Here is a 23,357-nt window from a genome sequence, read left to right on the forward strand (position 1 = left end):
GTTAATATAATTATTGCTATTAATTATAAGTAAAATGCCTAGTCTTTAAGCTAAATAGCAAAGCTTATATAGCTAGAGCCTCTTTTTACCCAAAGAACCGTCCTAAAAAAGGTCTGCTTTATACTTCTATATTAGTAATATAGGAGCTTTACTTAATATATGTCTGTACGAGTAGAGGTTACGTAGTTATGTCTCTGATTAGTCATCCTTACGGTGACTTATCAGCCCCCTATTTAGGCACCGCGATCCTTATAATCCTCTATAAAAGAACACAAAAGAAATCAAAAACCAGTTACCTTATATTGCAATTGCAGTACCCCCCCGGGTAATACCGATACTAATTAGTAATATCACAGATCAGCCAGGTGTTATTACAAAGAGAGACACTACGCGATCGCTCCTACCAAGGCCCGTTAACCACGTTATGTTTGCTAAGGAGAACCCTTCCTGTATAGGCCCTGGGAACTTAAAGAACCGACTCCTACTAAGGCTTCGTTCAGTTCGCGTTTATTACGCAAAAACCAACCATAAGAGATAACACGCGATCACTCCTACTAAGGCCCGTCGATCACGTCGCGTTTACTAAGGAGAACCCTTCCTATATAGGCCCTAGGAACTCAAAGAACTAACTCCTACTAAGGCTTTATCCAGTTCGCGTCTATTACGCATATTAATACCTAGTACAACCTCTTTACTAAGCGCCAGTACACCTAGCAGCGTCAGCAGCACCCCTACCTACACCCCTACCTACACTACGACCTATACTACGACCTACACTACGACCTATACCACGACCTACACCACGATCTACGCCAGTTATTATATCCGATATAGGAACTTAACGTCTAAACTAGGCCAACGGAATTACCCTAACCAATAAGACTACCGCAGAAGACGTTACTAACTATATTAACTTTAAAATCAATAAGTATACTAAGTACAACTTTAAGGATAAAAGCTTATGGGAATTATACTAAGAGGACTTTAACAATTTTGAGGTATAAACATTTAAGGACGCTGATAGGTCTGCACTTAAGGCACTTAAACAACTACTCTAACGTAATGGAGTATGGGTCTTTAACGAGAGCAAGTTAGCACCATAAGCACTATACGACGTCGCTTACGAGGACGACCGTACGGAATAGTCAGATAAAGAAATTAAGCTATTCATTGATACTAAAGGACCTTTTAATTTATATGCCATCAACCGCCGTCTCAAATTACGTCTATTAATTCTAATGTCGTCTGCCACCCCAGCTTTAGCTATCTTAAACGACCTTCCTATAGCTAAGCTCCCCTTGCCTATAAACATTACGGCTCTACCTACGAACGTCACTGCCCCGCCTATAAACGTCATAGCTCCGCCTATAAACGTCGCGGCTCCGCCTATAAACGTCACAGCTCCGCCTATAAACGTCGCGGCTCCGCCTATAAACGTTATAGCTCTGCCTATAAACATCACGGCCCCCTCTGCGAACGTCACGGCTCTCTCTATAAACGTTACGGTTCCCTTAATAAATATTATAGCTCCCTCTACAAATACCCCTATAACGCCTTAACCACCTATTGCATCTATACCCTAGTAAGCTGCACTAACTACTACTTAACAGCAGCACTACCCTTAAATACCCATTGCACTTGTACCCTAGCAATAGTATAATTTTTAGCAGCCTGCCTAGCAGTAGTAGTACAACCCTTTGCAACCTGGCCAACAACAGTAACTAGACCTAGGAGGAGGAGGAACAACCTAGATACTTAGACACCTTAGTAATACCTTATACGCGCCTACCTGTCTCCACCGCAATATCCGAATGTTNACGATATNNGCAATATCCGCAATATCCGTAGCGATATCCGCAATATCCGTAGCGATATCCGCAATATCCGTAACGATATCCGCAACGTCTGCAATATCCGTAATATTCGTAATACCTAAGACATTCGCGATTACTGCCCTGAGCACCTGTTAACCTATATACTTCTCCTTTATACTTTCTTACCTTCTTTCCTTTTTATAAATGTCGCCAGTGTCTATACGAGTAGAGGTTACGTAGTCATGTCTCTGATTAGTCATCCTTACGGTGACTTATTAGCCCCCTATTTAGGCACCGCGATCCTTATAATCCTCTGCGAAAGAACACAAATGAATTAAGAACCAGAACTACTATATTGCAATTGCAGTACCCCCCTAGGTGATACCCACAATATATTTTATTACTTATTTAGTAATATTAGTTATCTAATAGCCTAACAAAAAGTATAAAAACTACACCTTAATATCTTAATAACGGCTTAATAATAAATTCCAAAAATTTATAATTGGCCTTTTATACCTATATTAAGACTTTTAATAAAGTTCTAGTATAATAAGCCTGGCCATTATTAAAATATTAGGTTTTAGCCCCTAATTTTAAGCTAAATTGCGATATTTTTAGAGCTACTTAATAGATTTTTTTAAAAATCTAATAAGAGGTTTAAAATAAGTATAAAAGGCTAATTATAAAATTTCGGAATTTATTATTAAGCCGTTATCGAGATATCAAGGTGCAGTTTTTCTACTTTTTAGTGGTTTTTGGGGCTATTAGATGACTAATATTACCAGATAAGTAATAACGTAGTTCCCTAGTAAGCTGGCCACCCTAGCGAGCTGGCCACCTTAAAAACTCACCAAAAATTAGAGATTTTATACTTTAATATCTTAACAACTACTTAATAATAAATTCTAATAATTTAGATTTAGACTTTTATATACGCTCTGTAGCTTCTATTGGAGTTATATAGTAATTGGTTAAGTGGTTTTTAAAATATAGTAATTTAGCTTTATTTTGGCTCCTAAATTATAATATCTTAAAAACCACTTAACTAATTATTATATGACTTTAATAGAAGCTGCAGAGCGTATATAAAAGTCTAAATCTAAATTATTAGAATTTATTATTAAGTGGCTGTTAAGATATTAAAGTATGAAATCTCTAATTTTTGGTGAGTTTTTAAGGTGCCAGCTCGCTAGGGTGGCCAGCTTACTAGGGAACTACGTTAAAACACGTTAATAGTAACCGCTTATTAATAACCCGGTATCTGTATTTACTAGTAAGCTTACTATATATTATTAGGTAGAGATTATCCTAATTAATAGGAAAGATATAGCTATAGTTCTAATTTATTAGAGGAGGCTCTTATAATACAGAATCTTAATCGCCTAATTCGGTATCATTAATTAAAAGGGGGGAGGAAGTAGTTAATCTATAAACCCTACGCGGTACTAAAGGAGTTAAATAATACGTAGATTGTAAATTAAATAAGGAAGAAGTAGAGAAGAAAATAGATAAAAAAGCTCTACTGCCTAGCTAACGCGTGAAATGCAATATACGCTACATTTTATATAGGTAATAAAATAGTAAGCTTTAGCAGGGGTTTTGGCGCGCAATGGAGATATTAGGGAAAATGCTTTATTTACTATGGCTAAGAAAGAGATTCCTATGGATTTCCTATTGCTTGGCGTATAATTAACTAACCAGGTTATCCGAATATCCTTAACTTCTACCAAAGCTTTAACTTACCACTAAATCTTACCGCCAAGACAGCGAGCTGTCAGCTAGCTGCAGTCTTATAGCTGACTGCTTACATTAGCAGCCTCTTGGCAGCGAAGCTGACAGCGTCGCTGACTCTTGGACACACTGCTCGAAGCCCATCCTAAGTGCTGACACGATCTCATACTAAATCCCATGATGAATGAGTGTATATGCTTTTCCCGCGCAACTAGCTTACAACCATAGCAGACAAAGTCGTCACACATGCCGAGCCGAGAGCAGAACGGCTCACCTCTTCCACGCACCCATAGGTGCGGCCTTGATATCCCGCTTCAGCGTCACACCCGGCAGCGCGCTCGTGCAGTCAGTCAGGCTGCTTATCCCGCCTGGCACACCGAGAGTCGCCATTTTCACCATACTGCAAGCCCTGTTAGCATACACACCCACACCAACACATGTTAAACTAGAAGATTCATATAGCTCCTCCAAATTAAGGGAGAAAAAAACCACACTCACGCAGGCACAAACGCGTCATCCCATCCCTTCTGATTCGCCACAAAGCTCTGGAACACCGGCTTGACTTCCTCCTGCGCCGCGAGGTTCTTATCGCTCTCAAACGTAAACGGCGCCGTACCCGTCAGCGTCTGCCCATAATACGCGACGTCCCAAATGCCAGGCGTGCTGTCCTGCGACTCACCAGCCTTGGACTGATCCACGAAAGACTGCGTTGATGTGCTGTGCGCGCCTATCAGCGCCGCCAGGTCCGTCGCCGTGAACTCCTTCTTCTTGAACATCGCCAGCAGCGAGTCTCCCGACCCGTTGACTGGCGGCAGTTGCCCTGCAGGGGCAGCGGTGCTGTTGTCATTGCGGCCAACGTAGGCGGGCACGGCAGGGCCAAGCGGGCAGGTGCGGATGGCGTGGGCTAGGAGGCGTGAGTACTTTAAAGGTCAGGGGTAGGCAGGAGAAGGGAATGCGCGTACCGCCAGCAAACTGTATCAAGTCTGCCATGCCGACATCATGCTCCGCTTGTATTTTGGTGAGTTCGGAGCAGATGTCGGCCATTCCTGCGTCTTCAGGCCTGGAGAATTCGCCTGCGAGGATCAGAGAGCCATCGCAGCCATTATTGAAGCAGTCGTGGAACGCTGCTCTGATGGCTTGGCTGTAGCAGAGTTAGAATGTGGTTATAGCAGAGATGGTCTGGGCGCACCGTGCGAGGTTGTTACATTGTCCACTCGTGAGGAATAGATCAGTGAGGTTGCTGGAGATAGTAGACCAAACGGCTGGGCACGAGGCGCGGGGAGATAGCGTTTCTGATATCGAACGCTTGATGTTGGAGAAAGACGGTATGTGGAGATCACGGGTCAATACAGAGGCGTCTGGTAATCGGAAGGCTTGCGCGATCCCTGATGCGGCCAGGAAATAGACAGCTGCTGAGGCATACATTATCGTGGCCGGGAAGAAAGTGAATATACGAAACAGCAACAGGTGGGACCCAGGGTATGAGAACTAAAAGAGCAAGATATGGAAAACACTCTACCACATAAATTCCAGCTCAACTTGGGATGGTGCCTTACGTCTTTATACAGCTTGTACGAGCTCCAGTGCCCCCCCTGTGTGCGCGAGCAACGCACACAGCAATTTCGGTAATCACTAGCCAAGTACAATATCCAGCGTAGATACTGTATGCTTGCCAAAAGAACTGTGCACCCGCAAGAAAGGCAGGGCCTTTAATTTTTAAGGTCGATGATAATCATGCACCGCCTAAATGATACGCATACACCCCCTAATTAATATACATACACCTCCCTAAAATAGGCCTAGATCCTTCTACTTTAGGTTTAAAAACTGCATGAATTTAGCCTTACAGCTGGTTCTATAAAATATAAATCACATTAATACTCAACTCGTCGCGAGCTATTAGCATTTAAGTAAAATATCGCATATGCCAGGCGTGGGCGGGGGCGTGGGCGCTGGCTAGAGAAAGCAGATCTTCCGGTCAGCTACATTCCTTCCGATCCTACAAACCATCACGAGAGGCAATGATCAGACTCACGGGGTCTTCTACGGGAAAGCATGACTCGCACAGTGTTGCGAAAGGCTACCAGAAAATGCTGCATCTGCACCGCCATGGGAGCAGAATACCGGCATTGGGGAGTTTGGAAGACAATAGTCGACCGTTACCCAACATCGAAATGCTTCAGCCAGCCAGCACCAATAAAGCGAGAAAAGCCAGAGACAATAGGGAATATCGAATCAGCAATGGCGCAGGAAACTTCCAAAGACCTTCAAGAATCATAGGCTAGTAGAATAGAGATTCTGTAGCTATCTAAGAATAAGACTATTTACGATCTAGAAATCGGATTGAAGAAAGCGGCGCGTTTTGAGAATATCCGAAGTAATACAGACCCATTATTAAAGCAAAATGGCAAGCTGGATATAGAAGCTAAGAGCAGGGTAAGCCATGCGCGAAGAGATACTAGACAAGGGGAGACCTCTACGGGTGCCTGAAGTCAGAATCAGGGGTCTATACCGTGCTTTCAGGGGCAGCTGCAAGCCACAATTCAACCTGAAATTTCATCTTGGCCTTTCGCGCCCTGAACCAGGGTTCTTTCGTTGGGATGGATACTGCATCCACCCGACCCCGTGGAGAAATGATGCAAGGCACGCCTAAGACCGTCTGTCGGAAGCTCTGGAAGCAGAGGAAGTAGCAGGGCCATTAGCTGCCTACATCATGAAACGGTTGTCGTATTTTGTAGAAGACCTCTATGGTCACAGAAAATCTTTCTAGTGATTTGGAGATGTAACAGAGCGCAGAACACGTATTAGGATTGTATGAGAAAAGGCGTACCTGAACGCATTCCTCATATGGCTGATCAGTGGAGAACCGTCATCTGTCTAGCTCAGCGCTGTTGTAGAACGAAAAAAGCCACGGCTTGCGAGTCGCTTCCCGACAGCTACTTCGGCTTTCCGTCCTCGCTTTAAGGTCTGTGTAGCATGAACGTCGATTTTGAGAAAAGGAGGCTTACTGGTCGGATGTCCTTTTGGAGACCCGACTGCCCCTGGGCGCAAATCCAATATTGACGTGCAGATCACTGCGGAGGCGGCGCTTTAATATCCGGGTTCGGAAACGTGGATGCATCTTAACGCAGCTCTAAGAATCAAGTTTTTCACCGCTTGAGAATTCTTTGAGTGCGCAGTTTTGCGTGCAAAGAATATCTAGAGGCTGTGAGATAAGGTATTGATGGTTCCACGAGATCGTGCAGCACGCTGAATGTACAACGTAAATTTACAGAGATTGGATAAAAGCTTGTGCATGTCTGATTGCTCTTCAAGGCCTACTTGGACAAATAAGTAGGGGGCTCTATTATCATAATTCTTCTAGCCAATCGCGATAATTTGAGAGGTATTAAGAGGTATTCCTGAAAGCAGGACCCTGAATTTCACATTCAACAGCACCAATAACCAAACTTGAGAATGATGCTTAGATACTGCTCGTGTCGAATGTCAGGGACTTGCAGTCTTGCAGTCCTTCCTATTCAGAGCCTTTTTTTCGCAAAAATGCCTTGATACCAGCTTATAAATTCCAATTATCTCGGCTACACAGACTTAGCATCGTGAAAACCAGACCCTAGTGTTGCACCTCGCCGAACATCGCCAGACTGAGCAACAGAATCACCCATGTCCCCGGTATACCAACTGTTGATCTCGGAGAACAATCGGCAGTGGAAATAGCCTGATTGCAGCTGCGAGAGCGGGAGAGGAAACAATTCTTGAATGGAACCTTAGCTGCTGAAATCGACTTCAACTGCAAGATAGCCTACGCCTCTTTACCCCACCAAGACGAGCTTCTGCATAGAGCGATAACAAGCAAAGGATGTCGAGCGAATATGAGAATAAAGCAAGTTTTAGTATTTCCGCAGGCAATCTTTAACCTGCTTATATAGTCACCGCATGTTCAAAAATTCCTTATTGTCAACCGATCCTCCACCTCCCACCCTTATACCCCAAACAACCAAAGCGCCTTCCCCAAAGCTCTAAGACGGCATTTCTCCCTTAAGGCATGAAGCACCAAAATGCCATACAAGCATAAAGAATTATGCCCACCAAGAATAAGATCCGATGCCGGAAACTATATGCTAGGGCGTACAACTGTGCAATGCGTAATGTACAGACCGCGAATTATCGAAATGCAAGGAACGAGAATAGCACAGAATTTCGTTAGGTATAATGCCGCCAAAATCATCGACAAGAACGCAGGATCTCTATCCAGGTCGTCGGAATGCTTCAACACCAAGCGTCGGCGTTTCAACCCATTTATTAGAAGGTACGCCTTCGTTCTTCCGCCGCTCAAAGAAGTTCTGGCATTCGTGCACAATAATGGCCCATTCTGCAAGCGCGCGACCTGCATATCTGCTTGAATTTGCAGCCGCTCCTTTGGGCTTCGCGCTTCCAAGAGAGGACAGGTTAATTCCATGAGCCTGAAAGAGCGTTTGCGCTGGTAGAGGTAGTCGTGGTGGGTACACGCGCATGTTGCCTGGTGTTTGGAAGCGCTTATCAACCCATTCTAGGGAAAAACGGAAGCAGTAACTGCGGTGCGAGACTAACTGGGGGCGTTCTTGCGAGGGAGGATTCTTCTCGTTCGGGGGTGTTGTGGTTGAGCCTCTTTCTTGAGAAGATGGGGAAGGCTTAGAGAGCTCCTTTGATGGAGGCCCAGGACTTCGTGATTTCGAACGCGACTTTGGAGTGCTGATAAGAGTTCTCAGCAAACTCCATCTTCTTTTACTGTTATCTTCTTCGTTTTGCCCAAAGTCCGAAGAATCGGTCGACTGTGCAGATACTGGTCGTGGCTCGGCTTCAGGAATTGCGCCTAAGGATGAGAGTCTCTTGGAAGACGCTGACTGAACTACTCCATCGAAAGAGAGAAATGGGCCTCCACTTCCAATAATGGGGTTGTCCGTGCGTATAATGAGTAGTCGACGGCCCGGTGCTGGGTTGCACGGCGCAGTAGATGGAGGCAAACCTTCCTTTCGCTCAGCTTCCTCTCGTAACCAAAGATAATGGGCCCAAACAGAGCGCAATCTATCGCTCAGTCTCCGCAATATTTCTCTGTCCGGTCTATTAGCGAGTGGAAGTGCAGATTAAGTAAGTGACTTACATATCACTATCAGTTTCTTCTCCATCATGCCGCGCAATCCGCCAGCACAACAAACGCATGAAATACGCTCGGACCATCGGGCACCAATGATTGAACCGGCTCTCAAAAAACTCTGGTTCTAGCAAGAAATCAAGACACAACTCGGCTTTGCGGCTCTCATTACCGACTACCGTGGTCCAGACACTATACAAAAAGGCATATAATTTGATCTCCGTAGTTGTGTTTTGACTAGCTGCCATCTGCTTGCACACAGATAGCCAGAAAGGCCAATCAAGGGCTGATTTCTGAATGGACGTGATCTGTTCGTATCGAACCAAAATAACAAAGGCCTCTTCTAAGAAATCGCAGAGGGTGTAACATGCATTATTGTCGTAGATGGAAATTTTCCGAGCAGATGCCTTCAGTAAATGATCAAAAGCTTCTGCAAACATTTGTCGTGCCGTAACATAATTGGAGCTTCTCTCGGAAAAGAAATCTCGTATCAACATGATCAAACGATTCTCCGCCATCAGTCTGGTAGCATTAGTAGGTGGCAGTGGTATAGTCGAAGGTGAAGCATCCGGATCGCTCAGGACGTCGTCAAACGTGATTAGTGCAGCTCCATTAGAGTGGTCTTCTTGCTGCAATGTAGTTGAATGGCGATTGATAGTGGCATCCAAGTTTGTCAAAATCTGAGAATGAACCATCACTAACCCAGGCACACAAATGCGTTCTGCACAAGTTGGTTCTGGTGGCAGGAAGTCTGTAGCGAGGATATGGTAGTGTTTGACAAATACGTAGAACAAATCGCTCTCAGTACCTGACCACCTTTTTACCCATGGCCCGTACCAATCCAGTTTCGCCGTTCCAAGCGGTAATGCAGAAGGTTTACGCAAGGACCGCACGGTTTTGGCCGGAGAATGGAACTTCAGTGCATGAAGGCAGGGAGGGAACGCGGGGAGGATTTGGTTAGAGACACTTTCCATTCTGTCTTGTCTTGATATCCCTGATTCCTCAAGGACGCGTCTCATTGTGTCAAGAGATGGCTCCCATAATCGCACAAGTATATCAGCAACTCCAAGGCAGAAAAAGAACGAATAAGCACACGTCTTGCCACAGAAAGTCACAAGGCTAGCAGGTGCATTTCGCAGAGACATTTTGTCAACTACAAATGCCATCTGCGCGAGAAGGTTTTGAGTAAAGATATTTCGGACGTTGTGGTAGACCGACTCAGCCAGGAAGTCCGAGGCACCTGACGAAAGCGATGACGTGGAATTTGACGTTAATGTAGGTACAGGTTCAGTCCTGTCTGCCAAGGGACAGAAGGGAGATGGCGAAAGTCTCCACTCCGGTCTTTCCATGATTCCAGCGATTCCTTCCAGTATGGCCGGTCGATCAGTCCCGGATATGGATTGATTGTTCCTTCCAGCAAGAAGTTCCAACAGGCCAGTCCACCATCCATTCAGAATATTCGCTCGTCTATCCAAGTCTTCAGGGCGCAGCTTGTGGTTCGAGGGATGGGTTGCGTATGACCGTAGAAAAGGCAGCAGGGTAGTCCGGAGGACGTTGGCTTTCAAGGCAATAGATTTAGCTTGAAATCTGCGGGTAATGTGTTTAGCCACAAAAAAATCAGTGTTGATATAGGAATGCTCACTTGCGAAGGTCACCGTCTAGTGCACGGAAAACGTTCCAGAGTTCGTCCTTCTTTCTTAGTTCAGTCCTAATGCCCTTGAGTTTATCTGATGACAAATGTCTTGGAATAGGCGGAATCCGTTCAGAGGTGGGAGAGGGTGTCATGTAAGATAGCTTATCGGTGGAGAAAGACTTTGGTAAAGGTGGTAGAGCAGGGACCTTGGGGACCGGTGGAGTCAGATCTGCTGGGTTAGAACCTTTCAGTAAGGCACTGAGGGGTCTCTTGGGTTTTTTGGTCAAGACAGTCCCTTTTCTTGAGAGAGGCGAACCATCACGCTCATCGTTTGATCCTATCTTTTCCGAATTGCTAGACAATGTGATTATCGACTTCCGACGGCCTGCGTCCGAGTTCTTGGTATCATTTGTAGGCCCTTCAGCCCCAGCTGATCTACTTCCATCCTTACTTGGCGAAGATGATCGAGACTGTGAGGACATCCACGATTTTCGCTTTAGCTTCGAAAAGGACCTCGAAGGGGATCTTGATTTCGCAAAATCCGTGCTACTCCGGCTTAGCCGTTGAAGTTTTTCGGTTGGTGAGTTGTCAGGACTGTCCTGGTTCTGGCTGCCGAAGAGAAGGAATCTCGAAGAGCGGCGTGAAATGGTTTGTTGCAATGATAGCCGCTCAAATGCTGCAGAGACTTCAGCCTCCGGGCTCGTCCCTCCGGAAGAAGAGTAAGGTCCTTCGTCACCATTGCTGTCTTTCGAGGCCTTCAGCTCGTCCTCAGATATAGTGCCCTTTAGTTCGACGATTCCTGCCTCGTCAAACAATTCTTTTACTTGTGGGAAATATGTGTAGCTGGCAGCGCGAGGAAGATATACAGATTCAGGTAACCGCGGGTCGTCGTTACTAGGTCCTACAAGTTCTGAGGCACTCCGATCCCGTCCACGGCTCTTGTTTGCAAGCATATCATGACCGCTCGTGGCAGAGGCAACAGCGTACATAATGAATAGATTTATACAATGGGTCTTGCTCCATGGGTTGCTAGAACACTGAGAGGAATCGTCTACCGCTAGTGTCTCATGGTTTCTCGATCAGGCTGGAGGGGTAGTCGAGGTTGTATGTTCACACAATAGCCCAGCAGATAGGAGACGGCGGGAAGAATTGTAGTCGGGGCTAGTGCTTTACGTGGCGGGTGTTCGTGGACAAACGGGTGGAGTAGAAACAATTGACCAAAGGTGGTAACGACTGACGTTGACACGCCTCAGCAGCGGTCCTTAGCAGGCGTTGACTGATTTCCGCAGGATTGACTGGTTTGAATCAGGGAGGCTCCTCGACTGTCGCAGACTGGGCAGAGCGGGACGACGTTGAGCGCTGCAAGGATTGCTGGGCAGGGGTTGCTTGAAGTTTATTTTTGGTGGGCTGCATGTAGGGGCGGCTGTTGAAGGCGTGAGGCGACGGTGATCTTTAGGGTCGGTTCGGCTGCTTTTCATGGGGCTTATGGGGCCAATGGAGCCGCTCACTACCACCATGAAAATGTTGTCGAGAGCTGGAGAATCACGCCACGGGCATGGACGCAAGCTGGAGGAGTAGTTGAGAAACCTCCGCCAGCAGCCGTCTGAATATAACCACAAGTCTTGCGCGGAATTTCACGTACTCAAGAGTGGGCATGCTCCACAAAGCAACGTAACCGACACCCATCTTATTTGCTGTGTCCAGCAGATCTGCCAAAATCCATCCTCTGATCCTCAATTACAGGCTAGCTTATCGCGCATGGGTGTAATATGCATCATCAGGTAATCCGAGCTAGTGCAGAAGGTGTTCGTGCGAACAGCCCTTGGACGAAACAAGAAGCATTCGATAGGTACGCACTGATAAAAAAGCTAGACTGTTTCAAATCGTCGAAGTAGATTCGATGGAGGGATACCCGTCTTTCCTCATCCAGCTGTGTTTTGTGACTGTACTGCACACCGAGAGTTTCTTTCGCAGCATGCAGTGGTTTGAGATGACGAGGCCTCTGCTGCACATCGCCGCCTCCACTCCGCTTGGTTCCGATGCACTGGACACCCGAAGAGGCTGCGATAAGTATGCATGACGAGACTGCCGACCTACGCAGTGAAGAATTATGCTAAGGTCCGCGAATTGAGCATCATGTAGAGAGGCTTACTAGAGCAGTGGAGCTCTCCCTATCCCACCAAAGTTAGAAAAACCTAGTTGGTTGGCATGATGAAACACGTAAGGCTTGTCCCAAGACTTAACGGCAGCTATTACAGCTGGAACAATGCAATATAAACTCAGCCAGATATTGGTCAGCTAATCTTAGCACAACTGGGGTTGCACAGTTTGAGATCGGGCACATGAATAGGCTCCTATTCAGCAGTAGCTTAACGCTCAATTGATATTGATGCAATTGATAGGAAATTTTACAGGTAGTTGATGATATAAATACTGCAGTCTAGTGAACAGCGTGAGCTTCATCCTCCTCCTCCTCAAACCAATCTTCCTCCACCACGGCCGAGCCTCCTTCACTCGATTGACCCTCAATATCAACCTGCTGGGTCTCGTATGTTTTTAGCTCGTTCGCGATGTCACTCTCTTCGGGTGATGGTGGAGGTTTAGGCATGTTGAATTTTTGGACGTGGCCCTCGGCATCCGTTTGTTTAACTTGGGGTGGCTTGTAGTTCTTCAACTCGCGGAGGTACATTTCCTGGACCAAATCGGCTGCCAAAAAGGTAATCGAGTTAGTGATTACTGCAACGGAGGCTCTGAGAGATGGTTTACCTTGCCGGACAGCGGTGGGTGCGATGAAGGAACGACGCGAAACTACGGCATGTCGCTGCCGGGCAACGCGGACGAGCGACTGGCGCTGCGAGGTATTGTCAGATAGCGTAAGCATAACAGACCCAATTGATGCTTACCGAGGCCCTGAGAGATTGAGCAAGCATTGTGTTGGAGAGGACGTGGTTGGTGTAGAGCAGACGATGAGACCTTCCCGGTCATAAGGTTTCGGCATGCTTGAGGTTTTCAGAGCCGCACGCCGAAAGCGGAATGGCGCCATCTGACTCTGCTTCAGCCTCAGCTTCAAATCAGTCATCGAAGGCAGCCTTTGTCCTTCTTCACCTTCATCTTCACCACGACCTCGACACTTCACTCTGAAATCCGTGCCTTGCAGTCCAGTGTCGAAACGCCGCTCGTTAAACTAGATCGTCCGTGTTTCATGTATTACTAACCGCTCTGAGTGACAAAGAGGTACTGGGGCGACGCTTTCACTTCAACTTCATTTCGCGCTGTTGGGATGCACCAACTGTTATAGATTCATTGAACAATAGCACAATAATAGTATGTTTTGCTCTCGCTAGTCACTGACTAACAGAGAAGCGATTTTTCAGGCTTCTCCCGCCTCAATCTCTCTTCTCTCCAGACTTTGCCGCCCACTTAACGATCATACCGCTCTCTGTGGCAAACTGCTGAAAGCCTTCAAAGCCTCATCTCCTGTCTACCTCCACCCAAGCAACTCCACTTGGCCGATCGTCCCCATCTAGACATCTTGCCAGATCGTCCGACCTTACTCTCCTCTGCGCTCGCATTCGCAGTCATGGCTACTGCTCCGGACGGCCGTGTGCTCTCGCCAGGAGAGGTTTATAACGAAGTTTCTGAGCCTGTCAAACCCCAGGAATGGCAAGAGGATCTCAACGTCACTTTGATGTGTCCGGACTGCAAAGAATTTCCACCAAACTTGGTCGAAGAGTTCTCTTCTGGTGACACAGTTTGCGCTTCGTGCGGCCGGGTTCTAGCGGACCGCATCATCGATACTCGATCTGAGTGGCGAACGTTCTCCAACGATGATCAAGGAAACGATGACCCTTCTCGTGTTGGAGAAGCCGCGAATCCTCTACTCAACGGCTCTCAGCTGCAGACTGAGATATCGTTTGGTGATGGCAATATCCGCAGCCGTGACTTACACAGAGCTCAAAACAAGTCTACACATGACAAGGGCACGAAGACACTTCTCGCTGCTTACAAGCAGATTGGAACCCTATGTGAATCTGCGCAGATCCCGCATATAGTCGCGGATACAGCAAAACATCTCTTCAAAATGACGGATGATGCGAAGCTCTTCAAGGGCAAGTCGCAAGACGCCATAATTGCTGGCTGCATCTTCATTGCATGCCGACAGAATGATGTCCCTCGGTCCTTCCGCGAGGTTTTCAAGTTAACCAACGTCACCAAAAAGGAGATTGGGCGCACATTCAAAGCACTGGAGAAATTCCTCTCCAACAAGATTCGTGAAGGACCTATGATTTCGGGCAGCGGTGCTGTCATGAACAATGGCGCCTATAAAATCACGAAATCTACTGAGGCTTCTGAGCTCATTGGCCGCGCATGCAACAAGCTCAATCTGTCGAATTACATCGGCATCATTGCGCAAGATGCAGCAAACCGTGTTACTGCTCTTGGCGTTGCTGCTGGTCGATCCCCATTGTCCATTACTGGCGCATGTATTTACCTGATTGCACACCTTATGGGTCAACCGCGCACGCCAAAGGAGATAGGATTAGCGGTGGATGTGAGCGATGGCACAATCCGCACAGCTTACAAGTTAATCTACAACGCGCGGGACACAGTCATTGAAGAAGAGTGGATTCGCAAGGGTGGGGACCGCTCCAAAATTCCTGTTGGTTAGAAGAATATTGGGCCAGCAATGATGCTACGCACAAACAGTTTGTATTGGAGTTGGACGATCTGGGTTTGAGCATGAAAATTTGAGATGCACGGACTCGTTGCTTTTCGGTTAATGAAACAGACTAGGAGGGGGCTAGCCAGTTTCCCGGAGGATTTGATTCGTTGGTATTGACTGCCCGGCTGATCCTCGGTCAGCCGAAAAATCACGTGTTCAGCCAGCCACCTGGGTCAGATTCGAGGATCTCCTCAGCGCCACCAGCGCCAAGCTGAGGAGATTCGCGTATCCAGGGCCACCTGCTGATCGAGCCGCTGATCGACGCCGACCGTAGGGTAATTAGGGCCATTGAGGCCCCAAGTGTATATAAAAAAGTCCTCCCTGCCTATCCTTAATCGCGGCAGCATGTCTGCTATTATACCTACTATATAAGATGGCGCTGACTAACCGCGTAGAGATTAATATCGCCAATAATGCCGAATTACGCGCTAACGCGTAGTATGTCCTTGCCCTTACGCGTGCCGCAAGGCCTAAGAACACGTCTTTAACGTACGATCCAAAGCAGAAGGAGTTTAAGGTAATACCCCCCCCCCTCCTAAAAGTATCGCGGCCTATGGCTAACGCGTCGTTCGGCTTTAGGCCTTCTATAAACGGAAGTAGTACTATAACAGCAATACCATTACGGAGGATAAGCTACTTCTTTTCCTCGTTAAGGAGGTTGCAAGCCAGCCCTTAAAAGGGAAGAGCTGTAAAGCCGATATTAACGTACCTTAAGAGGAAACGCGGCTTTTGTGGCGGTTAGTTCGCGGCTATATTACCGCTCTAACGGACCTCTATTGGATATAGAAAGCTATAAAAATAAACAGCCACCTGTTTCCGCGGGAGGATAGCGTTAGGGAGTACCTGTAAGGCAGTATTGCCAGGGTGTACGGTAGGGAGCAGGCAAGCCGAGCATGAGTCACATAGGGAGTCGATGGAAGAGGACGATATGGTAATGAGGGTAGGCAATAGCCTGAGTACAGAGACGAACCGATGAGGAGGGAAGGGCTGCAAGCCTGAGGAGCTTATAAGGAGGTGCCACAGCCTAGCCTTCGGCTAGGCCTTGGCTACCCCTAAGAGCTCCTAGGCGATGCAGCCAGTAAGGGACCAAAAGTACCCTTACATTGCCCCCCCTTGGTTAGGGCTGGCCCCCAAGCCGTATCCCAATAGATTGATTCTATATACAGAAGGGTAAGCAGTGCAGAAGCCTTGCTTATACAGGGGAATAAAGAAATGGGGGAAAAGGACCAGCCAAGCAGCCTCGATAAAAACCTTAACCTATGGCCAAAACCCAGTGGGAAAAAGGGCCTATTTTAGGTAGGAAAAGAGCGTCTGCTGGTGTGGGGTAAGACTTGATCGTATACGATCAGTCTTGAAGAGACAATCGCCTGCGATTAAGTCTCGGCAGCTCTATGGCTGACAGCCAGATAGTCTTCCACTTGGAGCCGGGCTTGATCGCAAGAATATCCCTTACATTCCCCCCCCTTCTTGCGGTCAGCCCCCCTCTACCTTGCGGTAGCGGGAGATTATAGAGGGCTCGTCCCGGAAGGGGTTCGGAGAGATGTCGATATTTAACCGTAATAGGGTCTTGTGAGCTTTTGAAGCAAGCTGGAGCTCTTGGAGCAACCAAAGCTTTGCTAAGAGATCGCGTACGATCTTTGTAAGACGTAGCTCTTTTAGAGACTTTAAATTGACGTCTTAATTGCCTTCCCCCGGCCGCGCAATCAGTTTTTGTAAGGAAGTGATNGCTAAAATAGCTCATACGCGTGTTTCCTTCCTTCTGAATTACACTGTTATTACGGAGTAATATTGGCAATAAGAAGAGATCTCGTAGGATCTTTGAGCTGCTGCCATTCTCTTGGGCAAGCTNTAGCTCTTGATGCAAGCTNGAGCTCTTGGAGCGACCGAAGCCTTGCAGAAAGATNATCGCGTACGATCTTTNAGCTGCTGCCATATCTTTTGGGCAAGCTGTAGCTCTAAGAGACAATCGCCCTGCGATTAGGTCTCGGCAGCCCTATGGCTGACAGCCGGAGAGTCTCCGGGTCGATCACGTAGGATCTTTNAGCCGCCGCCATTCTCTTGGGCAAGCTGTAGCTCTTGAGGTAAGCCGTAGCTTAATAAGAGACAACCGCCTACGGTTTAGTCTCGGCAGCTCTTTAGCTAATTAGGCAGTAGCCCTTAATTGCATTTAATCTAGAAGCGCATGGTAGTAGCTATAGCTTTAAAAACTAGCCGTCAGTTCTTCGGATAGCCATTAAATCGCAATCGGATAGCCTCCAGGGTAGCTGCATCTCTTTAAGGACGTTCAACCTTCCAATCTCTGTTGGTGGGACCTCTGTAGCGAGTGAACCGCGGTTAGCCATAGAGTGTTTGCAAGCTTAATCGCGTAGGATCTTTAAGCCGAAGCTCAAGGTGAGCCGTAGCTCTAAGGCGAGCCGTAGCTCTAAGAGACAATCGCCTGCGATTTAGTCTCGGCAGCTCTATGGCTGACAACCGGAGAGTCTCCGGGTNNGGCCGTAGCCCTTGAGCGATCGTATAGGATCTTTAAGCCGTAGCTCGAGGTGAGCCGTAGCTCTGAGAGACAATCGCCTACGATTTAGTCTCGGCAGCCCTCAGGCTGACAGCCGGAGAGTCTCCGGGTCGGGCCGTAGCCCTTAAGCGATCGCGAACGATCTAAGAGCCGTAGCTCTTTGCATCTCTTTTAAGGACGTTCAACCTTCCAATCTCTGTTGGTGGGACCTCTATCGCGAGTAAACCGCGGTTAGCCTAGAGAGCGTTACCAGTCTCCTTGGGAGGTAATCGCGTCCAATCTGGTCTCCCTTCTCTAATCCGTATTCCATAACCGTTATTAGCGGACGCGATCCTAGATATCTGCTAGTATACCTGCTTATTGCAGTAAACTAATCAGCCTAGGTAAGAGGGAAAGGATTAAGAATTCCTTTTTTCTCCTAATCCGTATCTACCACCATAATATACGGATGCGATCTGCCAGGCGTCTGCTGGTGTAGCTGCTCTGCAGCATACGTGATCGTCCTAGGTAAAGGTAGAGGACCTGATCCGTATTCCAACACCGTTATGCGGATGCGATCTGCCAGGCGTCTGCTGGTGTACCTGCTGTGTCGCAGTGAACGCGATCGTCCTAGGTAAAAATGGAGGATCGTGATTTTGCTCGAGGGCGCAGCCCTCGGCTTGCTGCAGGCTACCACCCGCAAGGGTGTAGGATCGGTTCGAATGTAAGGCAGTATTGCCGGTGTACGGTAGGGAGCAGGCAAGCCGAGCATGAGTCACATAGGGAGTCGATGGAAGAGGACGATATGGTAATGAGGGTAGGCAATAGCCTGAGTACAGAGAGACGAACCGATGGGGGAGGAAGGAGGCTGCAAGCCCGAGGAGTTTATAAGGGGTGGCCAAGGCCTAGCCGAAGGCTAGCCTTGGCAGCCCCTAAGAGCTCCCGGGATGTAGCCGAGTAAGGGACCAAAAGTACCCTTACAGTACCTAAAGACGTTATAGCGGAGGGACGCGCAGCGTGAGAAAGAGCAGTTCGCCGATAAGGGTAGAGATACCCTCCTTAACGGCTATACCGAGGATAAGTTCTAAAGCGTCTACCGTAAGCTCTAGGCTAGGGGCGCCGCCTTATCCCTAGAGTGCTACTTCCGCACGCTTATTAATATCCTACTAGGCCATTATATGCTTACCTACGGCGGCAACAGACGCTCCGCCGAGATCTCAGATCTATTTACCTTTAAGTTTAAGGGTAAAGGCCCTACGCGCTATATGCCCTTAATATTCACTACACGCGTAGGTAAGTAGAACTAGCACGGCCGCCTTAAGACTATTAGGGTTCTACGGAATAGGAAGCTGTTTATTTATATGCTTAGCGGGCTAGCTTTCTATCTCCTATACTGCTAGGATCTTAGTACGGAGCCGTTTCCGGACTTTAGTAGGCGCTTAGTATAGTACAATATACGCCTAATTAAGGGCGGTAGGGACCGCGAGGCGGCCCTCTTATATAACTTATAGCGAGATTAGGTCGTAAAGGCCTTCTAGTATATTGGCGTCTTTTTAGAGAAGAAGACGCATATTAGGCGGAGCGCCGGCACTAAAACGGCAGAGCTAAAGGGGGTTAGATTTAGCGTACTAGGAGGTAGAACTAAGAGCAGATAGTAGGCTATTACTTAAACTCTCTCTTATAAGAGTTTATAAGGTTAATAGTAGGGCACCCCTTATAGATAGGCTGCTTTGAAATCCGCTATATAGGTATTACGCCGCCTAATATACTGCTATTAATAATATGGCCCGAACTAGACAAATAAAAGGGCTGTTTTGGCCCGTAGCTATATTAGATTAATAACCTTACTACTATAGGGGTTATAAACCTTCTCTTTTACCTCCGTAAGGTTATTTTATAGGACTTAGTAGCCCTTTATAAGATATTCTTAAGCTATCCAGTATAGAGCCACCCTATTTTCCAGTATAAGGCGTATAAGGCCTTTATATAGGATTTAGAGCCCTACCTATAGGAAGAGGGGAGCCTAAATTAGTTATTAATTCTCTACTAGGCTATATTACTCCTTACTAACTAACTAAAGGCTTTATACGCTAAATATAAGTAGATAGCTAGCAAGGTTAAGGGCTTATTAAACTATCTAGATAAGTCCTAGTAAGCCTAGTCTTTATAGCTTTAATTACTAACGTCCGAAGGCCTTACATTTTAACTAAAAGCCCCTTTAGCTATAGCTGCAATAGCAGCTACGGTATGGCCTTAGGGCCGGTTTACTAACCCCCCACGTCCACCTATAAAAGTAGCCCCTTTAGCTCTATCTATTACGGGATTTAGTAGATATATATCCGCCTAGGCAAGCGCTATAGGCTCTTCTTCCTATATAGCTTCGCTACTACCACTACTATAATAGCCGCAGCCGTAGCTGTAGCTAGAGCCTAGATCTGGGTCTCTACCTATATACTATATAAGCCGCGCGGTAAACTCTATATGGGCCCTTTAGCGTAAGTAAACCAAAGGGCTAGAAGGTAATCCTTTTATAGCAGCGCTAAATTTTAAATAAGGTAGTAGATAGCGGGCTAGCCAGCAAAAGGAGGTTTAATAGTACTCCCTACGGCTTAAGGTTATTAAGGAGATTAAGCGGGTTATGTAGGTCTAGAAGGTTAGCGAGGAAGCGGCTATATAGTAGGTTAATCTACGGCAGAAGCAAATATAGTACTTACTAGATTAGCTTTATAAACGGCTTTAAGCGGGTAGAAAGGCTTTAAAATAGTTATATATATAACTTCTAATAAGATACTAAAAGGTCCTCTATTAAAACCTTTGTCTATAGCCCCCTAGGGGCTCATTTTGGTGCCGTATAAGTTTAATAGGGTGCTTTAGGGTGGTGGCGCGTAACTTAAAACGCGAATATCTTTATTAACCTACGGCCGATTCTTACCATTCTAGTGCGAGTAGAAAGCGCTCAGCAGGCTCTACGCATAGCGCTTGACGGGTATTAAGAGTATAGCGTTACTGGCGATCAAAAATCGACTGTGGATATGGGGTAATATCTATAGTCGCTAAACGCACGGACCTCCTCGCCCGCGTAATCGTGACTCAGCTGCTGATTCAGCCATATAAATGTACCTATAGATATACTATTGCTATTCATTTAGGAAATATTCCCCTGAGCGTTTTTTTTCAATAATCGATACCCATCGCTAAACCGCGATTATCGCGTACAATATATTCATTTGTACGGAGGATTGCGCGAAAATAGATTTCTCCTTCCTTTTTGAGAAAAGCGCGGTTTTGGTGCCAAGACCCCACCAAAAATCAGCTCAGTCAACTTAATTGAAGCTTTTGATACTAATATATCACCTATATAGCTTCTAAATTATAGTGTTTTACCGCTGGACATTCACGTGATTTACCTCGTTCCATCGCACCTTATATTCTATAGGCTTTCGAGGTTTTCGAGGCCTTAACTGCCTCCGCTGCTCTTAACTTTCTACCTAGCTTTCTACCTGGCTCTCTACCTGGCTCTCTACCCGTTTAACTACCTAATTACGATTGTTCCTTTAGCGTTTTTAATTATAGAGCTATTAATCTACAATTAAGCCAGGGCCTTAACTATTTTAACGTGGATTTGGAACAATTATATCAACTAATTTTTGCCACTCTTCCTCTATAATTTCCTCAATTTCCTTACGGCTTTGCGTAGGAAGGAAGAATTATAGATAGGCGTTAGGCAAACCACAGTGATTGCGCAACGTCTCGTAGCCCATTTAAAGTACCTCAACGATCGTAGGAAGCTTATAATTGGCTGCCTTACGGAGCTGCTTCCGACTTCGCTACCTCTCCTCTGCTCCCTCTCTATAATCATTGCCTCCTTTAAGTTCTATAATCTTTTAAATATAGCAAGGGATCCTCTTAATCCACTATTGAATTCGCCACTGCTTAAGATCTTGCCAAGCTCTAAGCCAAGCCTTCTCTGTAGCTGCACGAGAAGTAGGTAGGCCCCTTTTTATAGTAACCCGTTTTAGGTAACCCCAACAGGGCTCAATTATATTTAAATTAGGCGAATTACCTAGCCAAAGAAGACGTTAAATCTCGCAGGCGTCAAAGTAGGTTTAATAAATCTTTGCAACATAAGAAGTAGCCTTATCTTCCTATACGATTATATTAGGATTTAAGCACGTAAGGCTTTAGGCGAACGGAAGAAGTTTTAGTATTAGGATATTTGTTAAATATCGCCACTAGTTAATTCCACCTCCATCTAATTAAGTAAAAGCTCCGTACGATATTATAAACTTCCACTTGGCATATGCTCCGCTTATGCACCTCTTATAACATAGTTTATATACTCTTCTTTTAGCGTCTTATTATTTCTTCTAAGCCTTATATACCTCTAGCTCTAGAGCTTAATTCCAGATCTTAATAATTAATTTTAATTTATCTAATTTTTTTTTTGTTTAAGGCTTCTAAATATAACAAGGACCTTTAAAGTTGTATATAAAGCAACCCCAAAACATAAACTCGGAGTACCCCTTCCATCGTTCTCGTACACAGCTGCGTACACAAGCCTCGTAAGGACATCGCCATACCCGATAGCCCCCTCAACGGTAGCCTAAAACGATACTCGTCTCATCTAACCAAATCACAGCCTTCCAATCTTCTAAGGTCCAATAACGGTAGGCCAATACAAACTTGTATCGTTCGCTCTTTATAGCTGTAGTTAATCCAGGCTTCCTTATTGGCTTTATTTTACGGTAGCTGTACTTTTTAAGTATAACTTAAACAGACGATAGAGATAGGCCTATTTCGCGAGCAATCCTTCTAGTACTTTTTTCACGTCCGTAACGATCGTACGTGACGGCGTTAATAACTTTTTGCTTAAGATCAGGAGTAATCTTTTTCTTACGCCCTTGGCCGGGCTTATCCTTAAGGTAGTCATTAAGGAGGACCCAATCTACATGCCAGCCATTCTCTACTGCCCTTTTTAGCAGGTTGCCGATATGTTTAGTGCTAATTCCGGTAACTTAAGCGATCGCTTTTAGAGGAGTACCTAGAGCCCTTATTACTACGGCCTGCGCTCTCGTTACAAGGCCGTAGTAAGGCATTTTGGGCTCAGGAAAGCGTAGAAGACGTATAGAGGATATTGCAAGCGATTGAGTGAGTAGATTAGAGTTGCTGTTTACAAGCTTGAAGTCAAAAATTTGGTATTTTTGGTGGGGTCTTGGCACCAAAACCGCGCTTTTCCCAAAAAGGAAGGAGAAATCTATTTTCGCGCAATCCTCCGTACTCGGGCATTCGGTCTTAAGAGAAGGGGTTTAAGTGCAGAAGAACGTGAACCAAAGAACTGCTTTAATCCATTTGTCAGCCAGCACCCGTCCAATAATAATAACGTCAACCTCACATCAACATTAGAAGAGCAACACACTTCTATATACCATGATCTACTTCACAACTCAAATATATCATCACACTATTTACTATCTAGTCACTTTTAATTCTACTCGAAGCTGCAGCTAAGCGCGGTAGTCAACCATATGCCTAATACTTCATCCTTCTCCATTACGCCTTCATCTTTGCAGGGTTACCTTGCTCTCCGTTTAGACCATAGCTCAAACTTTAAAGAACGTGCGAGTTGTCGTTCCTGAATTTTGTAATAAAATAAAAATAACTAACAGTAGGGTAATGCTTGAGAAACGAAATTTCTATATACAGGAAAAGCCCATAGACCTCCAGATTACGCCAGCAATTTTAGTTTTGCAGGTTATCTTAATAATCCTTTCATTTTCCGTTTTAGAATCTTACCTTCTTCCTAGAAGAATAAACTCACTATTCCCATTTGGGAGGCA

The 23,357-nt window shown here is 46.0% G+C and overlaps 5 protein-coding genes across 5 annotated transcripts; 1 reads left to right on the forward strand and 4 right to left on the reverse strand.

Moving 5' to 3' along the window:
- Positions 1–3,818: 3,818 nt before the first annotated feature.
- K441DRAFT_620263 (class II peroxidase) lies at positions 3,819–5,042 on the reverse strand (the record flags this gene model as incomplete). The annotated part of the gene is made up of 4 exons (XM_067645917.1): positions 4,738–5,042; positions 4,511–4,689; positions 4,047–4,452; positions 3,819–3,948 (listed from the first exon to the last, which is right to left on the reverse strand). Exons 1-4 carry the CDS (start codon positions 4,971–4,973, stop codon positions 3,819–3,821), a joined length of 951 nt encoding a protein of 316 aa, XP_067498478.1. The 5' UTR covers positions 4,974–5,042.
- A 2,750-nt stretch (positions 5,043–7,792) lies between these two features.
- Positions 7,793–11,298, reverse strand: K441DRAFT_681419 (DUF1765-domain-containing protein; the record flags this gene model as incomplete). The annotated part of the gene is made up of 3 exons (XM_067651470.1): positions 7,793–8,636; positions 8,686–10,263; positions 10,319–11,298. 3 exons carry the CDS (start codon positions 11,296–11,298, stop codon positions 7,793–7,795), a joined length of 3,402 nt encoding a protein of 1,133 aa, XP_067498479.1.
- Positions 11,299–12,597: 1,299 nt separating this feature from the next.
- K441DRAFT_668216 (mitochondrial F1F0 ATP synthase-like protein subunit Atp14) lies at positions 12,598–13,429 on the reverse strand. The gene is made up of 3 exons (XM_067649963.1): positions 13,213–13,429; positions 13,076–13,160; positions 12,598–13,015 (listed from the first exon to the last, which is right to left on the reverse strand). Exons 1-3 carry the CDS (start codon positions 13,237–13,239, stop codon positions 12,750–12,752), a joined length of 378 nt encoding a protein of 125 aa, XP_067498480.1. The 5' UTR covers positions 13,240–13,429; the 3' UTR covers positions 12,598–12,749.
- A 33-nt stretch (positions 13,430–13,462) lies between these two features.
- On the forward strand, positions 13,463–15,192 carry K441DRAFT_668217 (cyclin-like protein). Its single transcript, XM_067649964.1, has one exon. It carries the CDS (start codon positions 13,890–13,892, stop codon positions 14,976–14,978), a length of 1,089 nt encoding a protein of 362 aa, XP_067498481.1. The 5' UTR covers positions 13,463–13,889; the 3' UTR covers positions 14,979–15,192.
- Positions 15,193–16,306: 1,114 nt separating this feature from the next.
- K441DRAFT_668219 (uncharacterized protein) lies at positions 16,307–17,126 on the reverse strand. Its single transcript, XM_067649965.1, is given in 4 exon segments — positions 16,307–16,581; positions 16,595–16,660; positions 16,842–16,960; positions 17,082–17,126. 4 exon segments carry the CDS (start codon positions 17,084–17,086, stop codon positions 16,538–16,540), a joined length of 234 nt encoding a protein of 77 aa, XP_067498482.1. The 5' UTR covers positions 17,087–17,126; the 3' UTR covers positions 16,307–16,537.
- Between the last annotated feature and the right edge of the window lie 6,231 nt (positions 17,127–23,357).

The sequence above is a fragment of the Cenococcum geophilum genome (genome assembly GCF_001692895.1).
Source record: "Cenococcum geophilum 1.58 unplaced genomic scaffold K441scaffold_61, whole genome shotgun sequence".
NCBI lineage: Eukaryota > Fungi > Ascomycota > Dothideomycetes > Gloniales > Gloniaceae > Cenococcum > Cenococcum geophilum.

What these genes read in the sequence shown, in the direction of transcription:
- K441DRAFT_668217 (XM_067649964.1), top strand. Translation starts at nt 13,890, where the DNA reads ATGGCTACTGCTCCGGACGGCCGTGTGCTCTCGCCAGGAGAGGTTTAT.
- K441DRAFT_668216 (XM_067649963.1), bottom strand. Translation starts at nt 13,239, where the DNA reads ATGCTTGCTCAATCTCTCAGGGCCTCG. An exon ending in CTCAATCTCTCAGGGCCTCG is followed by an intron (nt 13,161 to 13,212) that starts GTAAGCATCAAT and finishes AATACCTCGCAG; the next exon opens with CGCCAGTCGCTCGTCCGCGT. An exon ending in ACCCACCGCTGTCCGGCAAG is followed by an intron (nt 13,016 to 13,075) that starts GTAAACCATCTC and finishes CCTTTTTGGCAG; the next exon opens with CCGATTTGGTCCAGGAAATG.